A 16,713-nucleotide genomic window follows, 5' to 3' on the forward strand; every position below is an offset into this window, starting at 1 on the left:
CTGTCCTTCAAAACCATCGCTCTCAAAACCAAACATCAGCTTGGGTGGCACTGCCAAAAACAAGCTGTAGGTACAAGTAACACACAGAGCCAATTTTTTTTTTTATAAAAGTATTTTTAATAAACTGATGGATTTAAGTTTAAGATGCTAGACAACTTGTTGCCATGTACAGGTAACAAAAGTCAAAATTCTTTGAATTTTATACAAATACTATGTAGTAAACTTGAATACAAGTTTACAAAAAATGCATCAGTGGATATTCAGCTTGTAACCAACTTCCAACAGTGAAAATTATCATCTATCAACAGTGATCAGAATTGCATTGCAAATTTTAGAAGTAATGCAACTATGTTTTTTTTTCTTTTACCAAGCCACTCTGAAGTTACTGGTGCACACTGACAGTACATTGGATTTTTTTGGCTTGCTGAACATAAAATAGCATTTAAATAAAATGACTGAGTGAAACAATGTAATACATATCAAAAGTACTATCTCACAGAAAAATAAGAAAGAATGAGAAAGTAAACAGAGCAGAACCCTGAAGTGGTGATATTTTTCTACCCGTTTTGATGGAAAAGATTCCACAGGTGTCCAGCTTTCTCACAGCATTTTGAAGTGTTCTAGTCCTAGCACAGTGTGGTCATTAGTAGACTAAAGTAATCCCTGCTTGGCAGTAATGCTGGTGAAAGGTAACTTGCTCTATTGCTAACAAATCAGAGTAACCACTGGCAGGGTGACTTCTTGCAGGCATCCAGCAGAGGCTGAGCTGACAGCACATGATTGAAGTTACAGCACTACTCGCTTTGATACAATACCCAACAGCCTTCAGGGTTCAGGTGTCAGTTTCCTCACAGGATTTACAAATGGATGGTTTCAAAACAAACAAAAACAAATCCTTATGGAGCATAAGACAGCATTTTCACCTGCACAGCTACCAATAAAATGAATGTTTTTGTTACAAACTTTCCAGTCTGCTTTATAAAAAATAGTCTTAGTTTTACTTCTAAATAAAAACTGTGCTGTGATCTGTCACGTTCTTGCATTGTACATGCTGTAATTGTGTGTGTTAATGAAGGTGTAGAGATTTGTGACCTAGCGCTCTGGATGTATCAGAAGCCTAAAAAGCTGATTTTGGTACATAAAAGGTAGCAATGAAAATTCAGTCTATTTATTTTTCCTAAAGCATAGGAAAAGCTACAGTACTTTGCTAGATCAGTGGCCTCAACCCTGAGCTGAAATAAAGGACCTGCCCTGGCCAAGAGACTTAGTCACATTACTACCACAGCTGCACAGCAGAGACAAAATAACCTGTCTGCAGCCTGTTATCTGAGCTGTGAGTAGTGCGAGATTCAGTTCTGTAATGCTTGAGAGTCGACTGGAGACCACCATATTCATTTTCACTACAGGGAAAAGAAGGAAAGAAGAACTCAAATTCAGAGTGGAAAGCACTCAACAGGGAGGGTCAGTATACCCAGCTTCTGGATATCAAACAGAGAATGAAGTTAGTGTCAGACTCACCAGGTCTTAAGCGTTTCCCACTTGGCAGAAGAGATTATTAAAACACGTACCAAAATACAGTTAGGAGGACTTTTACTACTATCTCTTTCCAGAAAGAGATTTACTACTATTTCTTTCCAGAAGGAGTCTCACTTGATTTCCCCCTCACTACAACTGAGCATATCTCTCTCTCTCTCTCTCTCTGTACTACACTGCATCACAAAAGATAAGTGAAAACCTAAAGTCTGTCTGATGAAGGATTCAACCCAGGTGGCAGCAGAAAAACTTCCACTTGTTTCTAACACAAGTTGGAGCTGGCAACCGTAAGAATTCTTACTATGATACAACTACTGCACCTTCCCATAGGGTTCAATGGCACCACTACCCATGGCCAGGAGCATTCATAATATGAAGCTTTTTGCCTCCCAAGAGGACTTTTTTTTTGCTTTTAAACAGCAGAAACTGCAGAGTCAGTATTTCATTCAACAGAAAAACTAAACCCAGCAAAAGACTGGCTAAATAAAGCTCATAAGAATAATTCATATTTCTAGTAATGCACACTTCTTAGTGAGCTGACCGGTTTAGGGATGGTATGTTTTTTGTTAGTTTAAGGCAGCAAGTCTTACAAAATACTCAAGCTCACCTCCCTCATGTTTGTGCTACTGTAGCCTTATGTGCACAATAGAACCTCACTAATTTACACTAATGATTGGAAGAACAATTAATTATCTTGGAAAATGAACAAGAATAAGGCATTCAATTATATATTCTGATCACTAATTATAATTTAGCTCTAATTATAATCTACCAGCAAACATACTTCTGTGTTTTAGAAAATAATATCTCTTACTTTCAGATATAATTATGTGTGCAGATTAGTGGGTTCTGCTGTGTAAACATGCAGGTGCATAAGCAATTTTCAGGTTTTTCTTCATTACATCTGGTAAGAAAGTTAATGCCACAGATAGAGACTATGGGAAAATAAATTAGGATTTCTCTATCATTTGTGCGGATATGCGCAACTGGGCAGTAATTTATAGCTCAAAAAAAGAAGGACACAAATGTTTACAAACTCATATGAAGCAAAATCAGCAGCAGGAAGCAAAGGCCATTCCCCAACCATAAATGGCTTGTTTTACACGATTCCAAACTATATGAAACAAACAAAAAAGAAATACAAGTACTAACTCATATATACAAGTTTGAAATCAAGCAAAGCAAAGAAGTGAAACATTTGTTGATGCTTCTAGCAAATGATATTCACATGTTTAAATCCTGAAGTAAACTGCAAGTAAAGACACAAGACAGGATGAAAACTACATGGCTGAATTGAAAAAAAAAATTGATTGATGTGCATTGCAATGAGATAGAAATTTCCCTTCATATGTGCAAAAATCCAGTTTCATTAATGTAGAGGTCATACTTCTAGGAACAGATTTTAGACCAAACCAGTCTCCCTACATCCTGCAATCTACTTGCTTACACCAGCCACTTTAAGTGCACAGTACCCTGTTCACATAGATAGCATTCTGCAGTTTCTGGCATTCCTCAATTTAATGTTCTCCTGCCTTAAATCTCAAAAACAAAAGGGAAGGTTCATCCAGGGCATCATACCACTGCTTTTGATTTATACCAACAGTGAAATCAAACTTAAATTCTTTCTTCTTCCATGGTAGCAGGAGTCCTTGCAGGACTTGTAAACAGCAGTACACAATACTGTAAACAAATAATTTAAGTTCTGCTTTATGCGAGATGTTAAGTTAACGCAAGTCTACCAAACAGGTGAAAATGAAAAGGGTGGCTTCACACAAAATCCTTCCCTTTTCTCCCAGCAATTCCTTTCACTATGTAAATAATCCTGAGCTGAAAGAGGGGTTGATGAGAGCTTTTTTTTTTGCATATAAAAACAATGTTCTAGAGTTGGCTCTCATGTTCTGTCAGGAAGTCAATTGCTGAAGAGATCAAACTGAAGTATTTCAAACCATTTGCTACTTTGGAGGAGGACTTATAATTTGGTGTGGCGTCCAGTTCTAGACCCAGATGCCGAGCTTGCCAAGGAAGCTGATGCTGCTGCATCCTCAGCTTCCTCCAGCTCATCGTGTAGCTCCTGGCTAACACTAGATTGGAGGGCTGCAGGAGTTAGCCACTCCTTTGGCAGGCAGCTCTGGAGGAAGGGTATACAAGAGCTGAAGTAGGCAAGGCGATTCACCCATCGTGGAATCTCTTTTCCACAGAGAATCTATGGGGGAAGGAAAATGAAAGAGTTAATTTGTTTTCTGGATTCAGCAGTAACAGAACTGCAGTACTGCAAATAAAAAGCAAAAGCTACAGCAGCCTTACAGTTTACATATCACAAATGCCAGTCAAGAAGCACCCAAGTTGGCTGCACTATGACAATTTTCAATCAGTAACAGCAGCATTCCTAGTCCCATAATGACACCTATGTTCCATTGCGAAAGCTGGACACATGGTTGGTTCTGTGATTTTCTTAGAAGTCCTGAAAAGCCTAACCACCTCACTATTTTTTAATAACTTCTATAAAAGACACGGAAATTAGTTAAGCTATGGTTTCTATTCAGCGCTAATTCCTCAGAAAGAGAAATTGCAGGAGAAATCCCACTATTACAAAAAAGCACCCTGAAATCAAGTGGCCAGAAAGACAGTGTTAATACCACAGCTGTATGGAGTTACACACACAGTTTAGGCCCTTTACTGTAGTGGCCTCTGATGACTTCCACAGGACGTCACTATCTTACAACACAGGCCAAGCACACACTTCAGTTCACCAAACAAGAGAACAAGAACAAGAGCTGTACAATGGACAGCTGGGTTCAATGCCTCAAAAATTTGTAAAGTTTCATTAAGTACTTATTTTTGACTGCACATCAGTCACTAAATAATTTTGTTGTTGATATTCAAGGAGTGAGATACTTCACTTAAATACATTCACTTCTGGTATTACAGTGCAAATCTGGAGAGCATGAGCGTTACTCTGCTGTAACTGAGCAGCATTTAACTTGCAATTATACCCAGTTTTATAGTCAATTTGAACACTAAATAGGACACGATGACCATGCAGCTGAAGAGTATGGCAAAACCCTGGCCATATAGGCCAGATTTCACACCAACTGCAGCTTTGTCGGTATCTTACCCTATTTACTTGTACCAGCATTGCATATGAATCATCATTTCAATGAAATTTTCTGCTACCACTGGAAGATCAGTCTACATAAAACACAGGCTATACAGTAAGTATGCATTAACTATTTTGGAAAAAAACCCCAATTAAAATCTATGGAAGTTCACATGGGAAAAATAGCCCTCCTTGTTTTGGAATGTTTCAATGAAACATTAGAATAAATTCTGGCAAGCAGAGATTGTCAACTATCACTGAAAATCAGAGTTTCCATTCCCCTCTTTGTCCTGGGTTAATTGTTCCTGACTCTTTCCCTTGTGTGCATACACATGTGAATGATCAAGCATTCAATCATATTGGCAAACTGATCCTGTTACAACAAAGCCCATTTGACTCCTTGGTCAAATACTTTGCATGACCACTCAAGTATCTACATGACCAGGACATGGGTGCTGGCAGAGCAATAATTTGATAAAAGCCTTTCAAGCAGAAGAGTAACATTCATCTGAGTAACTTTAATGCCTTTGCTGTTCTTTAACACTAGATCATAACTTGGAAAATTATTTACAGTGTGATGGTTCTGTGGGGAAATACAAATAATCTGATAAAAATATCATGTAGTTCTACCTTCAGTAGCAATCCCTGAAACAACTAAAATTATTTTGAAATCTTGTTAATACTTTATTTACTAGGTATGTCTTTAGGAATGCACCTCTGCTCTAACAGCAACTATGTATGACAACAACATTTAGCAGCAAAATCTGATGCTTCAGACATAAGCACAAATACAACCTGAAAAATTGCCCAAGGCAACAGAGACAGGAAGTTGAAAATTAAACCAAATGTTACAAAGGACTAGAAGGAGATGATGCTCTGTAGTCACCTGTGAAGCACCTTTCTATAGACCTTTATGTTTGTTTACCTCAGATAAAGCTGAAGAAAAGTGATTGCAGTTTTTGTGCATTAGGTGATAAGCATTTCCTTTGAACTCCTTTCCAAGCTCTTCGACTATTTTTTCTATATCATCTTCCATAAAGTCAGTACTGCCTAGAACCACAGCCTCTCTAGAAGAGAAATAGAGAGTAGAAGGTGATCAGTCTCCCATGATATAGGTGGACTACTGTTCATACATTGCTCAGAAGCCATTCCACTGTGGGTAGCAAGAGCTTTCTGTTCTCCAAGAATAACAAAGGCTCTTTCTATTCCATTTTATGGCATCACTTCCATCTTTATAATGAGATACTATGTTTCCTTGCTGATTACCCACCTTGAAAAAGTTACTGCATTGCTTATGCTGCAAGAGTAATAAAAGTTAGCCACAAGTCCAAAATTTGTATACATTTCAGGAATTTAATGGTATTATAAAAGTTTTTTGCTGTAGACACTTCATTGTCTCATAACCTCTGTCCATTTCATTTTTCATTTCTATGCAAACACATGCATTTCTCAGAAAGTCAGAAATCCTGAACAATTCGATACATCTCTGCTCAAAAATAAATGCAATAAATTGTCTTTTTCAGATGCTTTCTCAAAGAGCAAGAAAATAGGTAAGCTTTCTTACTTAAATTTAAATGTTTCTCCTAGCTCAGAAGCATTTCCTGGTGAAATCTCAAATATTCCAGAAAAAGGGTATGGATGACCACCATAGGCAAATTCTGAAAGAGAAAGCTCAGATTTAACAAAACCAGCATCTGATGACAGTAAAAGACAGCAGAGCTCACTGACTGGAAGGTGGCTTCACAAGGATCTAAAGCTAGCAAGCAGACATGTTATTTACAGGGGGAGTAAATGAAATGAGCTGGAAATTAATAGTTTTGTCAGTTACTACTCAGCCTAAGTAAAAACCAACAGGAAACTTCCTACATCAGTGTACAGGTTTAACTTGAATAACTTTGCAGTAAGTAAGTACATATTGTTTTCACTGTGTAAGTAAGCATTTATAAGTTAAATTGGACATCTTTATACATACTTGTCTTTAGAATTCCACTTACGTGTAAATTGGGGATTCAGAGGTCTGCTGGCACTTCTATTCAGTGTACACTACAGTCCTCAATGTGGCAGTGCATAGTGGCCTAATAGGTTCTTTAAATTTCTTGATTTGCAAGAGTTCAATTGTCACAAGTTCTTTATTACAACAAGTAAGTAAATCAGTGCATGCATCTCAAGTCTGCACATAGCATCTGCTGGCTTAAGCACTCACACTACATGAAAGTACCATGGTGTGCTGTAGCTTCCGTCTGTGTCTGTAAGATAACAGAGCCTGCCGCACCCAGAGTGTAATAAAAAGCTTCAAGCATGGCTTCACACTTCCTTTCCTCAAAGCTCCTAACACATCACCCAAGTCTAGCACTCAGTTTTGTGGATAATGTTTTTAACAACAGGTTAATAAATAAAAGGCTTGATGTGCCTTGAAAAATGCAAGTCATTGTTCTAGCAGGGGCATGACCTGCTATATGAGAAAGCTCCTATAATCCCAACAGGAAGGGAGGCACATGTATTTGGTACAGCTCAAAAATTTGGTTTCAGGCACAGCACTATTAAGAGTCAGGTCTTTCTGGGTCAGATTAAAACAAATTAAAAAAAATTTATCAATAAAAAAAAAAAGGTTTTAAACAAAAATTTAATAATAAAATATTTTGTCAGTTTGTTGCTCTGGTAACACTTGCAAAACCAGATAGAATGTGACCATTACAGTAGCTGAAACATAGTTTAAGATAACTTTGGGCAGTGCGGTCTTTGGAGTGCATGCCCCTCCTTTTGCTCCTTCCCCTCACCTCCCAACACATTCCAAAAAAAACGCCACTGCAGTAGATTTTCCTCCTTTAACTGGACTTCTTTCAGCAACACCATCACCTGAGAGTGTCATTATACTTAGGGCAGAAACAGCTCAGACCTGACATTGTGCTATGGCGTGCACAGAAACACCTTCTGGCTGTAATGCAGGTTCAAAGTGACCTGAACAGAACAGGAGGCTGTAGCACCCAAGCACAACCTATTTAGCAAAACTGGAAAGCATTGCTGCTATTTATCACAAGGGCATCTTTTATAAACAGCATGCATGGGATGCCTTTGAAAGAAACTGTCTCTAAAACAAACAAACCTACCAAAATGGAATAGACTTTTTCCTGAGTATCACACACTGTTAGGTGTCTCTCTGCAACAGATTATTGTTGCTGTAGTTAAAAATTAACTCCTTGCTCTAAGTGCTTACAGAAAACTGAGGAAAGGATTCAACCATGCTTACATGAAGCACACATTTTTTTATGTAGGTTTTTAAAAGTATTTCCAAACCTAAAATAAAGATTTATACGCCTGGCTGAATAAGTTGCACACTTTTTCATAGCTGCACAGCTTTATACAAAAGAATGCATAAACTACCAGATTATTCACATCCAAGGTTTTTTCCAGAGGCAGAATAGATGAGAAAAGAGATGAACAGGTTTCAGGAGCGAGGCTCCCCTCACTACCTGAAAAATGCTTTTAAAATAACAGTATTACTGAAACAAAAAGTAAGTTATGATTTTCTTGTACATACCTCGGCCATATACCTCTATACCTGAATGAAACACTCCAATTCCAAGGGAAGAAGTATATTCATTCATCCAATACTAAAAGAAAGGAAGGAAAAAAAATCCCCAAAACTCTAGTTAGTTTGCAGTACAGATTTATCTTCTCAGAGCAGACTGTTCCCCACATCAAAAGCATTAAACCCTATCACAAGGTATTAAAACCTATCACAAAGTGGAAACTGCACAACCCATTTTACAGGAACAGAATGCCACTAAAATTCCCCAACCGTAAGCAGTGAATTAATTCACTTATATATATATATATAATATATAATTAGGTTATATTCCAGTGTTTTAGTGCTGTCAAAGTTTGTCAGCCAAGGAGTCTGTACCTGGGAGAAATCCAGATCAACCTTCTATTTGTCAACAAGCTGTAAGTGGCAAACTGCCATTAGGTGGAATACATTCTAGAATCAATTGCTGCAGTTTTAAGGAGCGCATTTTTCTTCAGAGTACATTGGAGCGTAGGACTGTGAGATAAACACACTGACTGTCATTAACAGTAATCACCACACCTGCTTAAGAACAGATGAGCACAAGACATACTCAGGGATGGACTGAAATTACCTTATTATATTTTGTCCTTCAATACTCAATTAGAGGTCACCATACAAGAGACAAAGCTCTCTCCAGGCTGCTGATGCATGGAGCTCCAAACATGAGGTTTAAGTCCTCTGCACAGGTTTGACACTTATTTCAAATATATTACTTGTATTGTAGCCAACAGAAAACAGATGCATTTTAAAAGGGATCAGAAGTTAAAATTTTTTAGAAAAGGGAAAAAATAGTGAAGAAAGAAAACTTCCCTCAGTGCGTTCTCTTTTACGAAAGTGCACCAGCAGCAAATGTCTATCAGAAGCTGCTACCCTCAACATCTGAAAGATGCAGAACTCTGGAAAAGGAAAACCTCAAGGTACTCTTTCCCTGTCTACATCACCACCCTCAAGGTATCAATCTCCAAGATTAAAAGATTTCAAGTGACACACAGTTTGAGAAGGAACCTGAAACAAAGTCTAAAAAATAAAAAAGCCTCAGTTGTGTCCTTAAAAACTGAAATTGGCTAGCAAGAAAAAATATCTATCTTCTTCACACAACCTGTTGACATAATCAGTGTTTTCTGATGCAAAGCCACTATGCAGCACAACCGATGATAAAAACGTAAAAAGTTGCAGGTGTCACACTTGAAGATGTGCTGACTGGAGTCAGTGTGTAATTTACAGTGCCATTGAAAACATTACAGTGTGTAAGCTTTTTGTCTCCCAATAAAAATGATACACTACACCTCAGGTTGACAAACTATTAATAAAAATGAAAACAAATGGCAAAAAGAGTGTGTCATGCCAATAGTTATAAACAGACAAGCCAGCTGTGGGAAATTTTGTCAATATGAATAAAGAGAAGGCAGATTTTGTACCTTATATTTATTTAAAGATCAATTGTGATCCATGGATACATTTTGTTTAAGACTAAACTTTACCATTTGCTTTAATTTCTGGCTTTGTCAGTGTAGTGCTATGCTAGCTAGTGGGGTATGGATGACTACACTAAATCATCACCTTAGTCTATTTAAATGGCTTAGCAGTTCTTTCCTTCTACCCCCAGAAAAGAGCAGAGAGCAAGTCTGTATGAACAAATTACATCCAGAAATATACTGTGTTAATTTACTCTGTATAGAAAGACATAGAACAGGGGGAATACGAAGAGAGCAAGGAAGGAGAAGGATGCGAAGACTACTCATCTTAGTGGGTTTGTGAGCATAAAAAAAAGGGATTCTAATCACAAGGAGAAATCAAAGTCCCTAGGAAAACCGAAGAGCTACTGCAACATCAATGTGTTCCAGTTCTGAAGCCCTTCCTACCCCACAGTTTACCAGCTCACCATTTCAAAACAGTTTCAGGTTTATATTTATAGTCAAAACCGTAGGCACAGTCAAAGTACAGATTGTCATCACTGGAATAAAGTACGTTTGCTTAATGGGAAGGTGTATCCAAGTGAACCTAATCTAGAACTGAGCTAGACAGGGTCTCTGGTGCTCTAGTCTATTGCTCTCCTGGGCACTTGTGGCCAGGAAACTCAGAACCTGGCTGCTGAATTCCAAACAACCTACTTATCACGTACCCATTGGATCTGTTAGCAAGGTTATGGCTGCTCTCTGAAAACAGAGCAAAACTTACACAAGATACCACACACAGTGGGACAGAATGAAGCCTAGTTGATTATTAGACAGAAAAAAATGAGGGAAAAAAGTATTTACGGTACTCCCTAGCCATAGCTCCATGAAACCAAACAAAGCATTGGAAGGAGAGAGAAATCTGAGTCACCAAGCCTTCTCACAGATCTGCACAGAAGCGGATGAACGGGATGGAAAGCTGATCCAACAAGGTATTCAGCACAGCCTGCTCCTATCCAAACACGTGCTCCTCCTCACTGGTGCCACCTAAACACTCGGAGCTGGCTACACTGCACAAAGTGAACACTGGTGGCAAATAGAACCAAAGTTAGCAGCTTTGGAAGAAGTGCCTGAAGCAAGCTGGCACTTTGCTTCATATTTCCAGTAAGAACAGAATAGGTTAATTGAAGATAAAAGAATTTCAATGAGGCAGAATTACTTTCCCCCTAGGAACAGTAATTATATATAATTATTACTAATCTGGATGAGCTATTGGAAGGTTGGTCCCACTTACTCATTGAACAAAATGCCTTATCTCACTGAAGGATGAAATGCAGGACAAATGCAAGAGTGCTGAATTTGGCTGCAGCTGAAAAGATTATATACAACTTGCAAAATAAAGATTGTAAATTAAATTAATCTGTGTGGCTCATTGGTTCAGTAACATGCCCAAACTGATCCCAAATCCTACATCCTTGGTTACATTACACAAACTGGATTCCCTTTAGTCTTGATATGGATTTTGCCATAGTAGTATGGTGCAATCCCATATTCTCAGTATTCTGCAATATGTCAGTCTTGTAAAACAGGATTTCAGGTTTCATCTATCATAAGGAAATTTTTAAAGAAGTACTTTTCTATCTGCACAATAAAGTCATGCCACTACAATGAAAGAAAAACACTAATCCCAGTGCTTCAAAAATATCTTCAGAGCTTTCATTTATATTAATACTTTAGCTTGTTATCACCTTATTTGACAAGGGAAAAAATAGGATACTACTTGGGCACAAAAAAACTAGACTCCTAAAAATAGCAGTTAGTTAAAATGAAGCCATAAAGTACTCCAGTTCTCAAAACACAATATATCAAAGCCTTCACCTTACCCTTTTAATGATCATAAAAGATGTTCAAAGGCATGAACTGTACCACGTAAATACGCCCTTAAGCTTCTCTCTCTCCATAAAGTTACCACTACTTGAAAGTCGACTTTCTTCTACAACACATGCATCCCCCTCCCACTCTGGTTGTATCAAAGATTTTTGCTTTTTCAAGCAGTAAGGACATTGGAAGGGTATATCCTCCAAAAGCAACCAGCTCAGTCCTGCAAGGAGTTCCAACAGTAGCAAGGTCACTTAGTATTCCCCTGCATACCTAACCAGCTGCCTGGGAAATGAAGCCACAGTTTGCATTCAGGTTAAAATAAAGCTGTTCGTTTTTACAGCTATGTTGGTTCTGCCAACCAGGTGAATAGCAATGGTCTCTTGTTCCAAAGGAGAAACCAAAAACCCCAATTCCAAACCCATTTTCAAGTGACATGGAACGTCAAAAGCAAACAGCAAACTTGCTAATGTTTCAAATATGCAGTTGGCATGGTCTGGTGAATAAACAGAACTTCAAAACTGCTATTAGAGAAGACTCCTCCCTTCTTCCACCCACTCCTAGTGCCCCCAAATAAAGCAGTAGCATTGATTTCAGCTGTTGTACAAGCGGTAAAAACTGCCACGCAACATGAAAGTGAGGCTTTGGTTTCAAACAAATTTCTGATGGACTGAGATGTGGTTTAGCAGGAGTCTGATGAAGGATGTACACTGGTGGTATCTTTCAGACATCACACAAACCTGTGTTTTTCTCACCAGTGTGAAGGCAAACTGTTTCTCTAATGGTCAAGTAAAGTAGGTATCACTACAAAACAACAAACAGGACTGAAGCATGAAAGAGAAGTATTTTCCTTAGTGGTTTCATCTTATACTATGTATAATCTGTGGTGATGTGCAGCTTCAACCATTAAAGTCACCCCTACATGTAATCAAACATCTGCAAAATGTGCTTGACTGCTTCTTCTGGACAGCAAGTTCCTTCCACAGATGGTGGCATCAGAGATTATGTGAATTCCCAACAGAGGCAGAGCCCCAGTAATAACAACAGGATAACCAACAGTCCCTAATGTGTCCTTAGGAAAAACATGATACTACCTTTCAGGAGCACACCCTTCCTGTTGCTTTTTTCCCTGATTTCCCTCATGTCAACCACCAGCCTTCCTACAATGGCTGGAGTAAAACTGATCATAGCAATTCAGCTCTGGAGGAAAAAGAAAGGATGCTGAAAGAGTAGACTATGACAAGAGAAAAAGAAACAGCATGCTGAAGTCACACCCTACCAGTACTACCATCATAGCGAGAACGGAGTTTCTCAGAGGCCATGGCACTACTTTCCAGGTAGGCATTTACACAGGAGTCAGTCCACTCTGTTAAGGTTTCACAGCCTGCCTGTGAACTGGGCCCACTTTGTACAATTAGGCAAGTCTTTGTGAGAACAGTGGGTCTTCCATTTTGGTGAGTCAGAAGTGCATCAAGCCTTGACTTCAAAGATATTCTTATGTAAGAGTCATGAAACCAAAGTCCTACTTCTTTCTCTGTACAAATATTTATAGTTAATAAATGTAAAAACATATTTTCTTAACGCTAAAAGAGATTCCCCAATATATGTATTTGCACTGTAGTCCAGAAAAGTCATATATATGCATGTGACAGGGCATCCTTCCCTCCTCAAGTCTGGTATAAATAAGGCATACTGTGACTTTTTCTCATATTAGCATCACATATGAGCTCAACCAGGTGAGCAAAGACCCCTTCTTTTGTCCTCCCATCTATCAGAAAATCACCGTGAACAGACTGTTCCTGTCTCCAGTCTCCCCTCACTGTCTATAATGAAGGAAACCAAAGTCGAGGTAACAGGCTATACTCACTGGAGAGAGAGTGTGGGCAAAAAAAATCCTCCAAAAAAGGGACACTGCTTTCTAAGCTAAGTATTAGAGTGAAAGAAAGTAATGACAAAAATCAGGCTACTTGCTATGACATTGTAAATATATTTGATATCAAGACAGATAGCTCCCAAGTGATTGCTACTAAGCATTTCAGCATTTGAATGTGACTGGTCCCAAGCAAAATAAGCTGTATTTTCTCACTTCCAGCAGTCACTGACACTACACTATATACTTTCACCCCTTCAAAACAGCAAAGGTTCACTTTAAAATGGTGGTGGTAGAGAAGCCTATCCAAAATAAGCTAAGTAACACAACTACTGTCACCTGAAACTAGTTCTCCATCTTACTGTCCTTCTATCAGGAGACTCACAACTTGGTCGGAGAAGTTACTGCCACTCATTCTAATTTCCAGCGATTGAAACACATTAACGGATAATATTTTCTTACTGCTTATCCAAACCTCCTGTTCCGTGCAGGTACTTACACCTCATTTGTTACCATGGCATTTGAGCAGCTTCCAGCTGAACACAAGACAATACCACAGCTGCTGTAGGTGCCACCTAAAGATTATCCAGAAGGAAGGTGAGCTCATACGACTGCAAATCTAGCTGAAGCAATCCTTTTATTTTTACCAAGTCGCAGCCATAACAAAACTATTAAAAAAATATGGTCTAGAAAGAAATCACTTTAGTGACACTGTGCTAAAAAGCTCTTATCCTTGGAGAGACAGAGGTTTACAATCCTCCCGGAAAACTGGACCCTCTTCTGGTTTTCATGGGCAGAAAGGCAGGGCCTTCCCGCTGCTGAGCTTTGGGGCAGTGGCAGAGGGAACAGCACAGCCCAGGGACGCTCAGGGCAGGTAAAGTTTCCCCCGTGACAGGGAACAAATCCACCTGTCACTGGAACACCCGGCCCGGCAAACTTTTGTCGCAGGTCACAGAGGGGCTGTAGAAATCGTCAGACCTCCCAAATCACCGCCCTTGCACTCCCTCCCCTCCGCTCCCCGGGTTCATTATGTCTCCCGCTCCACCAGCTCCCTCGGGGACAGGCATGGGAAGGGCAGGCAAAGTTTCCCAGCCGCCCTGGCCCCCGCAGGGCAGGGCAGGACACTCCCCGCCACCGCCCTGCTGGGAGGGGGCCGAGACCCCCGCCCCGAGCTGCGCCGTGCCGGTGGCTCACCATGTCGTAGACGTTCAGGATCACCAGCTGGTTCGCCATCGCCGGCGGCCCGCGGGCGCCCCCCGCCCGCTCGGTCGCTCCCGCTGCGGCGGCGGCGCCGCTCAGGCCGGCGGCGGGGCGGTGCGGACCCCCGGGGGCCGCTTCCTCCTCGTCCTGCCTGTTGCTGCGGGGCGGCGGGGGGCGGCGGGCACCATGGAGCCGCCGCCGTGGAGGGACGGGGCCGCGCCCCCGGGAGACGCGCTCAGCCCGCGGCCGGCAGCGGGGGCCGGGGGGCAGCAGGCGCGGGCCCCACCCCGGTGGCGGCGGTGCCGGTGGCGGGCGGGGAAGAGTGAAGGGAGGAGGAGGGAAGGGAGAGGCGCCGGGCCGGGCCGCGCCCTGCCTGGCGCCGGGCCGGGCCGCGGGACGGCCGGGCAGCCCCGCCGACGGGCTCAAAATGGAGCCGCTCCAGCCCGCCCCCAGCGCCCGAGCGGAGCGGCACGGCCGCGACTACAGCTCCCGGCGCGCCGCGCGGGAATGCGGCTCCCGGCGTGCCCGGCGCCGCCGCGGCCCGCCCAGCGGCCTGGCTGGGGAGCGGGGCCGTCCCGTGCCATGGCTGCTTGTCCTGCCTCGTCCCAGCTGCCTCCTGGGGGGCTCTCCGAGGCGGCTGAAGAACGCTGCTGTGGCTCCTTCGAGCCTCTGGGGACCCGGCCCGGCCCCGCCGCGCGGCTGCCCGGCTGTGCCCGCCTGCCCTGCCCCTCCCCGTGCCGTGCCCTGCTCTGCCCGCCACTCGTGCGGTTAAGGTTGTTGGTTCCCAGAGGAGAATTAGTTCCCGGCCTTTGTGGTTGCCGCGTTCACAGCATCCCCCGGCACCGCCATGTCACGTTTGAGTTCAGTGAAGAAAGGAAATTTTAAGTGGATCGGCAGAAAGAACGTCTGAGCCGTGCGGACCTGGGGATAACCCACACGTGGATGCTGGTGAAGATATGGGCGCTTCTAAGGTGGCAGGCACCTTCCGAGAGTAACCTTGCCATGTAAGCTTCATCGAAAACCTCGTTAAGCGACAGCAAAACAAAAATCCATTTGTTAAAAGCTGGAGAGAAGCAGGAGAAAAATAAATGCATTCTTTCTTTCAGCAGACTCAATTTTATAAAAGACAAGCAGTGCCCCTTCATAGCGCTTTAAAAAAGATGCTATTCACAGCAGGCTGTGGATGTACCCTTGAGACAAAGGTGCTACAGGACCTCCCACCCCAGAGGTGTCCTGGCTTCCACTATAATTTCTGGCTGCAGACAGCCATTTAGATGTTTAGCCCCTCTTAGCTAAAATTCCAGTTGGCTGCTGAGCTCCATTTTGTGTGCAGAACAGCTTTGTCCCTCGAGTACTACAGCATAGCTGATGCAGGCAGTTACAAAAGCAATTCCTGCTTTGGGGAATGGTCTTTGGTTAGAAGAAACGAGTACTGTCACGAGGACTTACAACAGGTCTGGCTCCTGATTGTCAGAAAACATAATTCAGGCACCTGAGGGACCTCTGTGTGAACCTCAGGTTGGCAGTAAGGTCTTACTTTGCCCATAGAATATGTAGACAGGTCCGTAAGTCTGTTGGGCAGATTTTGCTCCTTTGGCTAAAATCTAGGAAACTTGTGGTTATTAAACCAAAATGTTTTGTGGGAAAAAGTTGCTTCCATGTTGAGGAATACTGAAGAAAATATGATTGTTTCTTAAATCTGCAGGAGTCAAAAGCCTTACCTGTAAAGGGGCTCCATTTCCGACTAAGAGTATGCATTAAGTGGAAGACAGAAATAGAGAGTTGGAACCACTTGTAAAAAATAATTTAATCGTCATTGTCTCTTGTTTGTTTTCTGTCTATAAGATGCATTGTAAAGCAGAAGGAGAGGAAAACATAACTTGAAGCCTGTAGTGACAGGAGAGAGAAATTTCATGTTCTGTGAAGAATAAATCCCGAATGTGTCATTTCTTTGATGTAAAAATTGAATTTTACCATTTAAATATTAGACTTAATATATAGAGTAATAACACATATTACAGTTCTGACTTCCTCAGTGGTGCAGCTTATGTTTTCATGCAGTTATCTGCAAAAGACAAGAAAATCCTTTTGAGCCAAAAGACTGATTAGGTAGGTGTCAGAAGCAATGTTAAGCATGAGTGAATACTGCAGAAAGTTATGCCAAGTACGGTGT

General features: G+C 41.5%; 1 protein-coding gene across 1 annotated transcript; it reads right to left on the reverse strand.

Annotated features, from left to right (window-relative positions):
• Positions 1-96: 96 nt before the first annotated feature.
• Positions 97-14,956, reverse strand: DESI2 (desumoylating isopeptidase 2). Its single transcript, XM_058835610.1, has 5 exons — positions 14,535-14,956; positions 8,169-8,241; positions 6,195-6,288; positions 5,556-5,697; positions 97-3,736 (listed from the first exon to the last, which is right to left on the reverse strand). The coding sequence occupies exons 1-5, from the start codon at positions 14,571-14,573 to the stop codon at positions 3,503-3,505; spliced, it is 582 nt and encodes a 193-aa protein (XP_058691593.1). The 5' UTR covers positions 14,574-14,956; the 3' UTR covers positions 97-3,502.
• Positions 14,957-16,713: the final 1,757 nt, after the last annotated feature.

This window comes from Poecile atricapillus, chromosome 3 (assembly GCF_030490865.1).
Source record: "Poecile atricapillus isolate bPoeAtr1 chromosome 3, bPoeAtr1.hap1, whole genome shotgun sequence".
NCBI classification, from domain to species: domain Eukaryota; kingdom Metazoa; phylum Chordata; class Aves; order Passeriformes; family Paridae; genus Poecile; species Poecile atricapillus.

Excerpts from the sequence above, each read along its gene's own strand:
- DESI2 (XM_058835610.1), bottom strand. The coding sequence starts at position 14,573 with ATGGCGAACCAGCTGGTGATCCTGAACGTCTACGACATG. Across the intron at positions 8,242-14,534 it reads TCCTGAACGTCTACGACATG|TATTGGATGAATGAATATAC; the intron begins GTGAGCCACCGG and ends CCTTTCTTTTAG. Across the intron at positions 6,289-8,168 it reads TATAGAGGTATATGGCCGAG|AATTTGCCTATGGTGGTCAT; the intron begins GTATGTACAAGA and ends TTTCTCTTTCAG.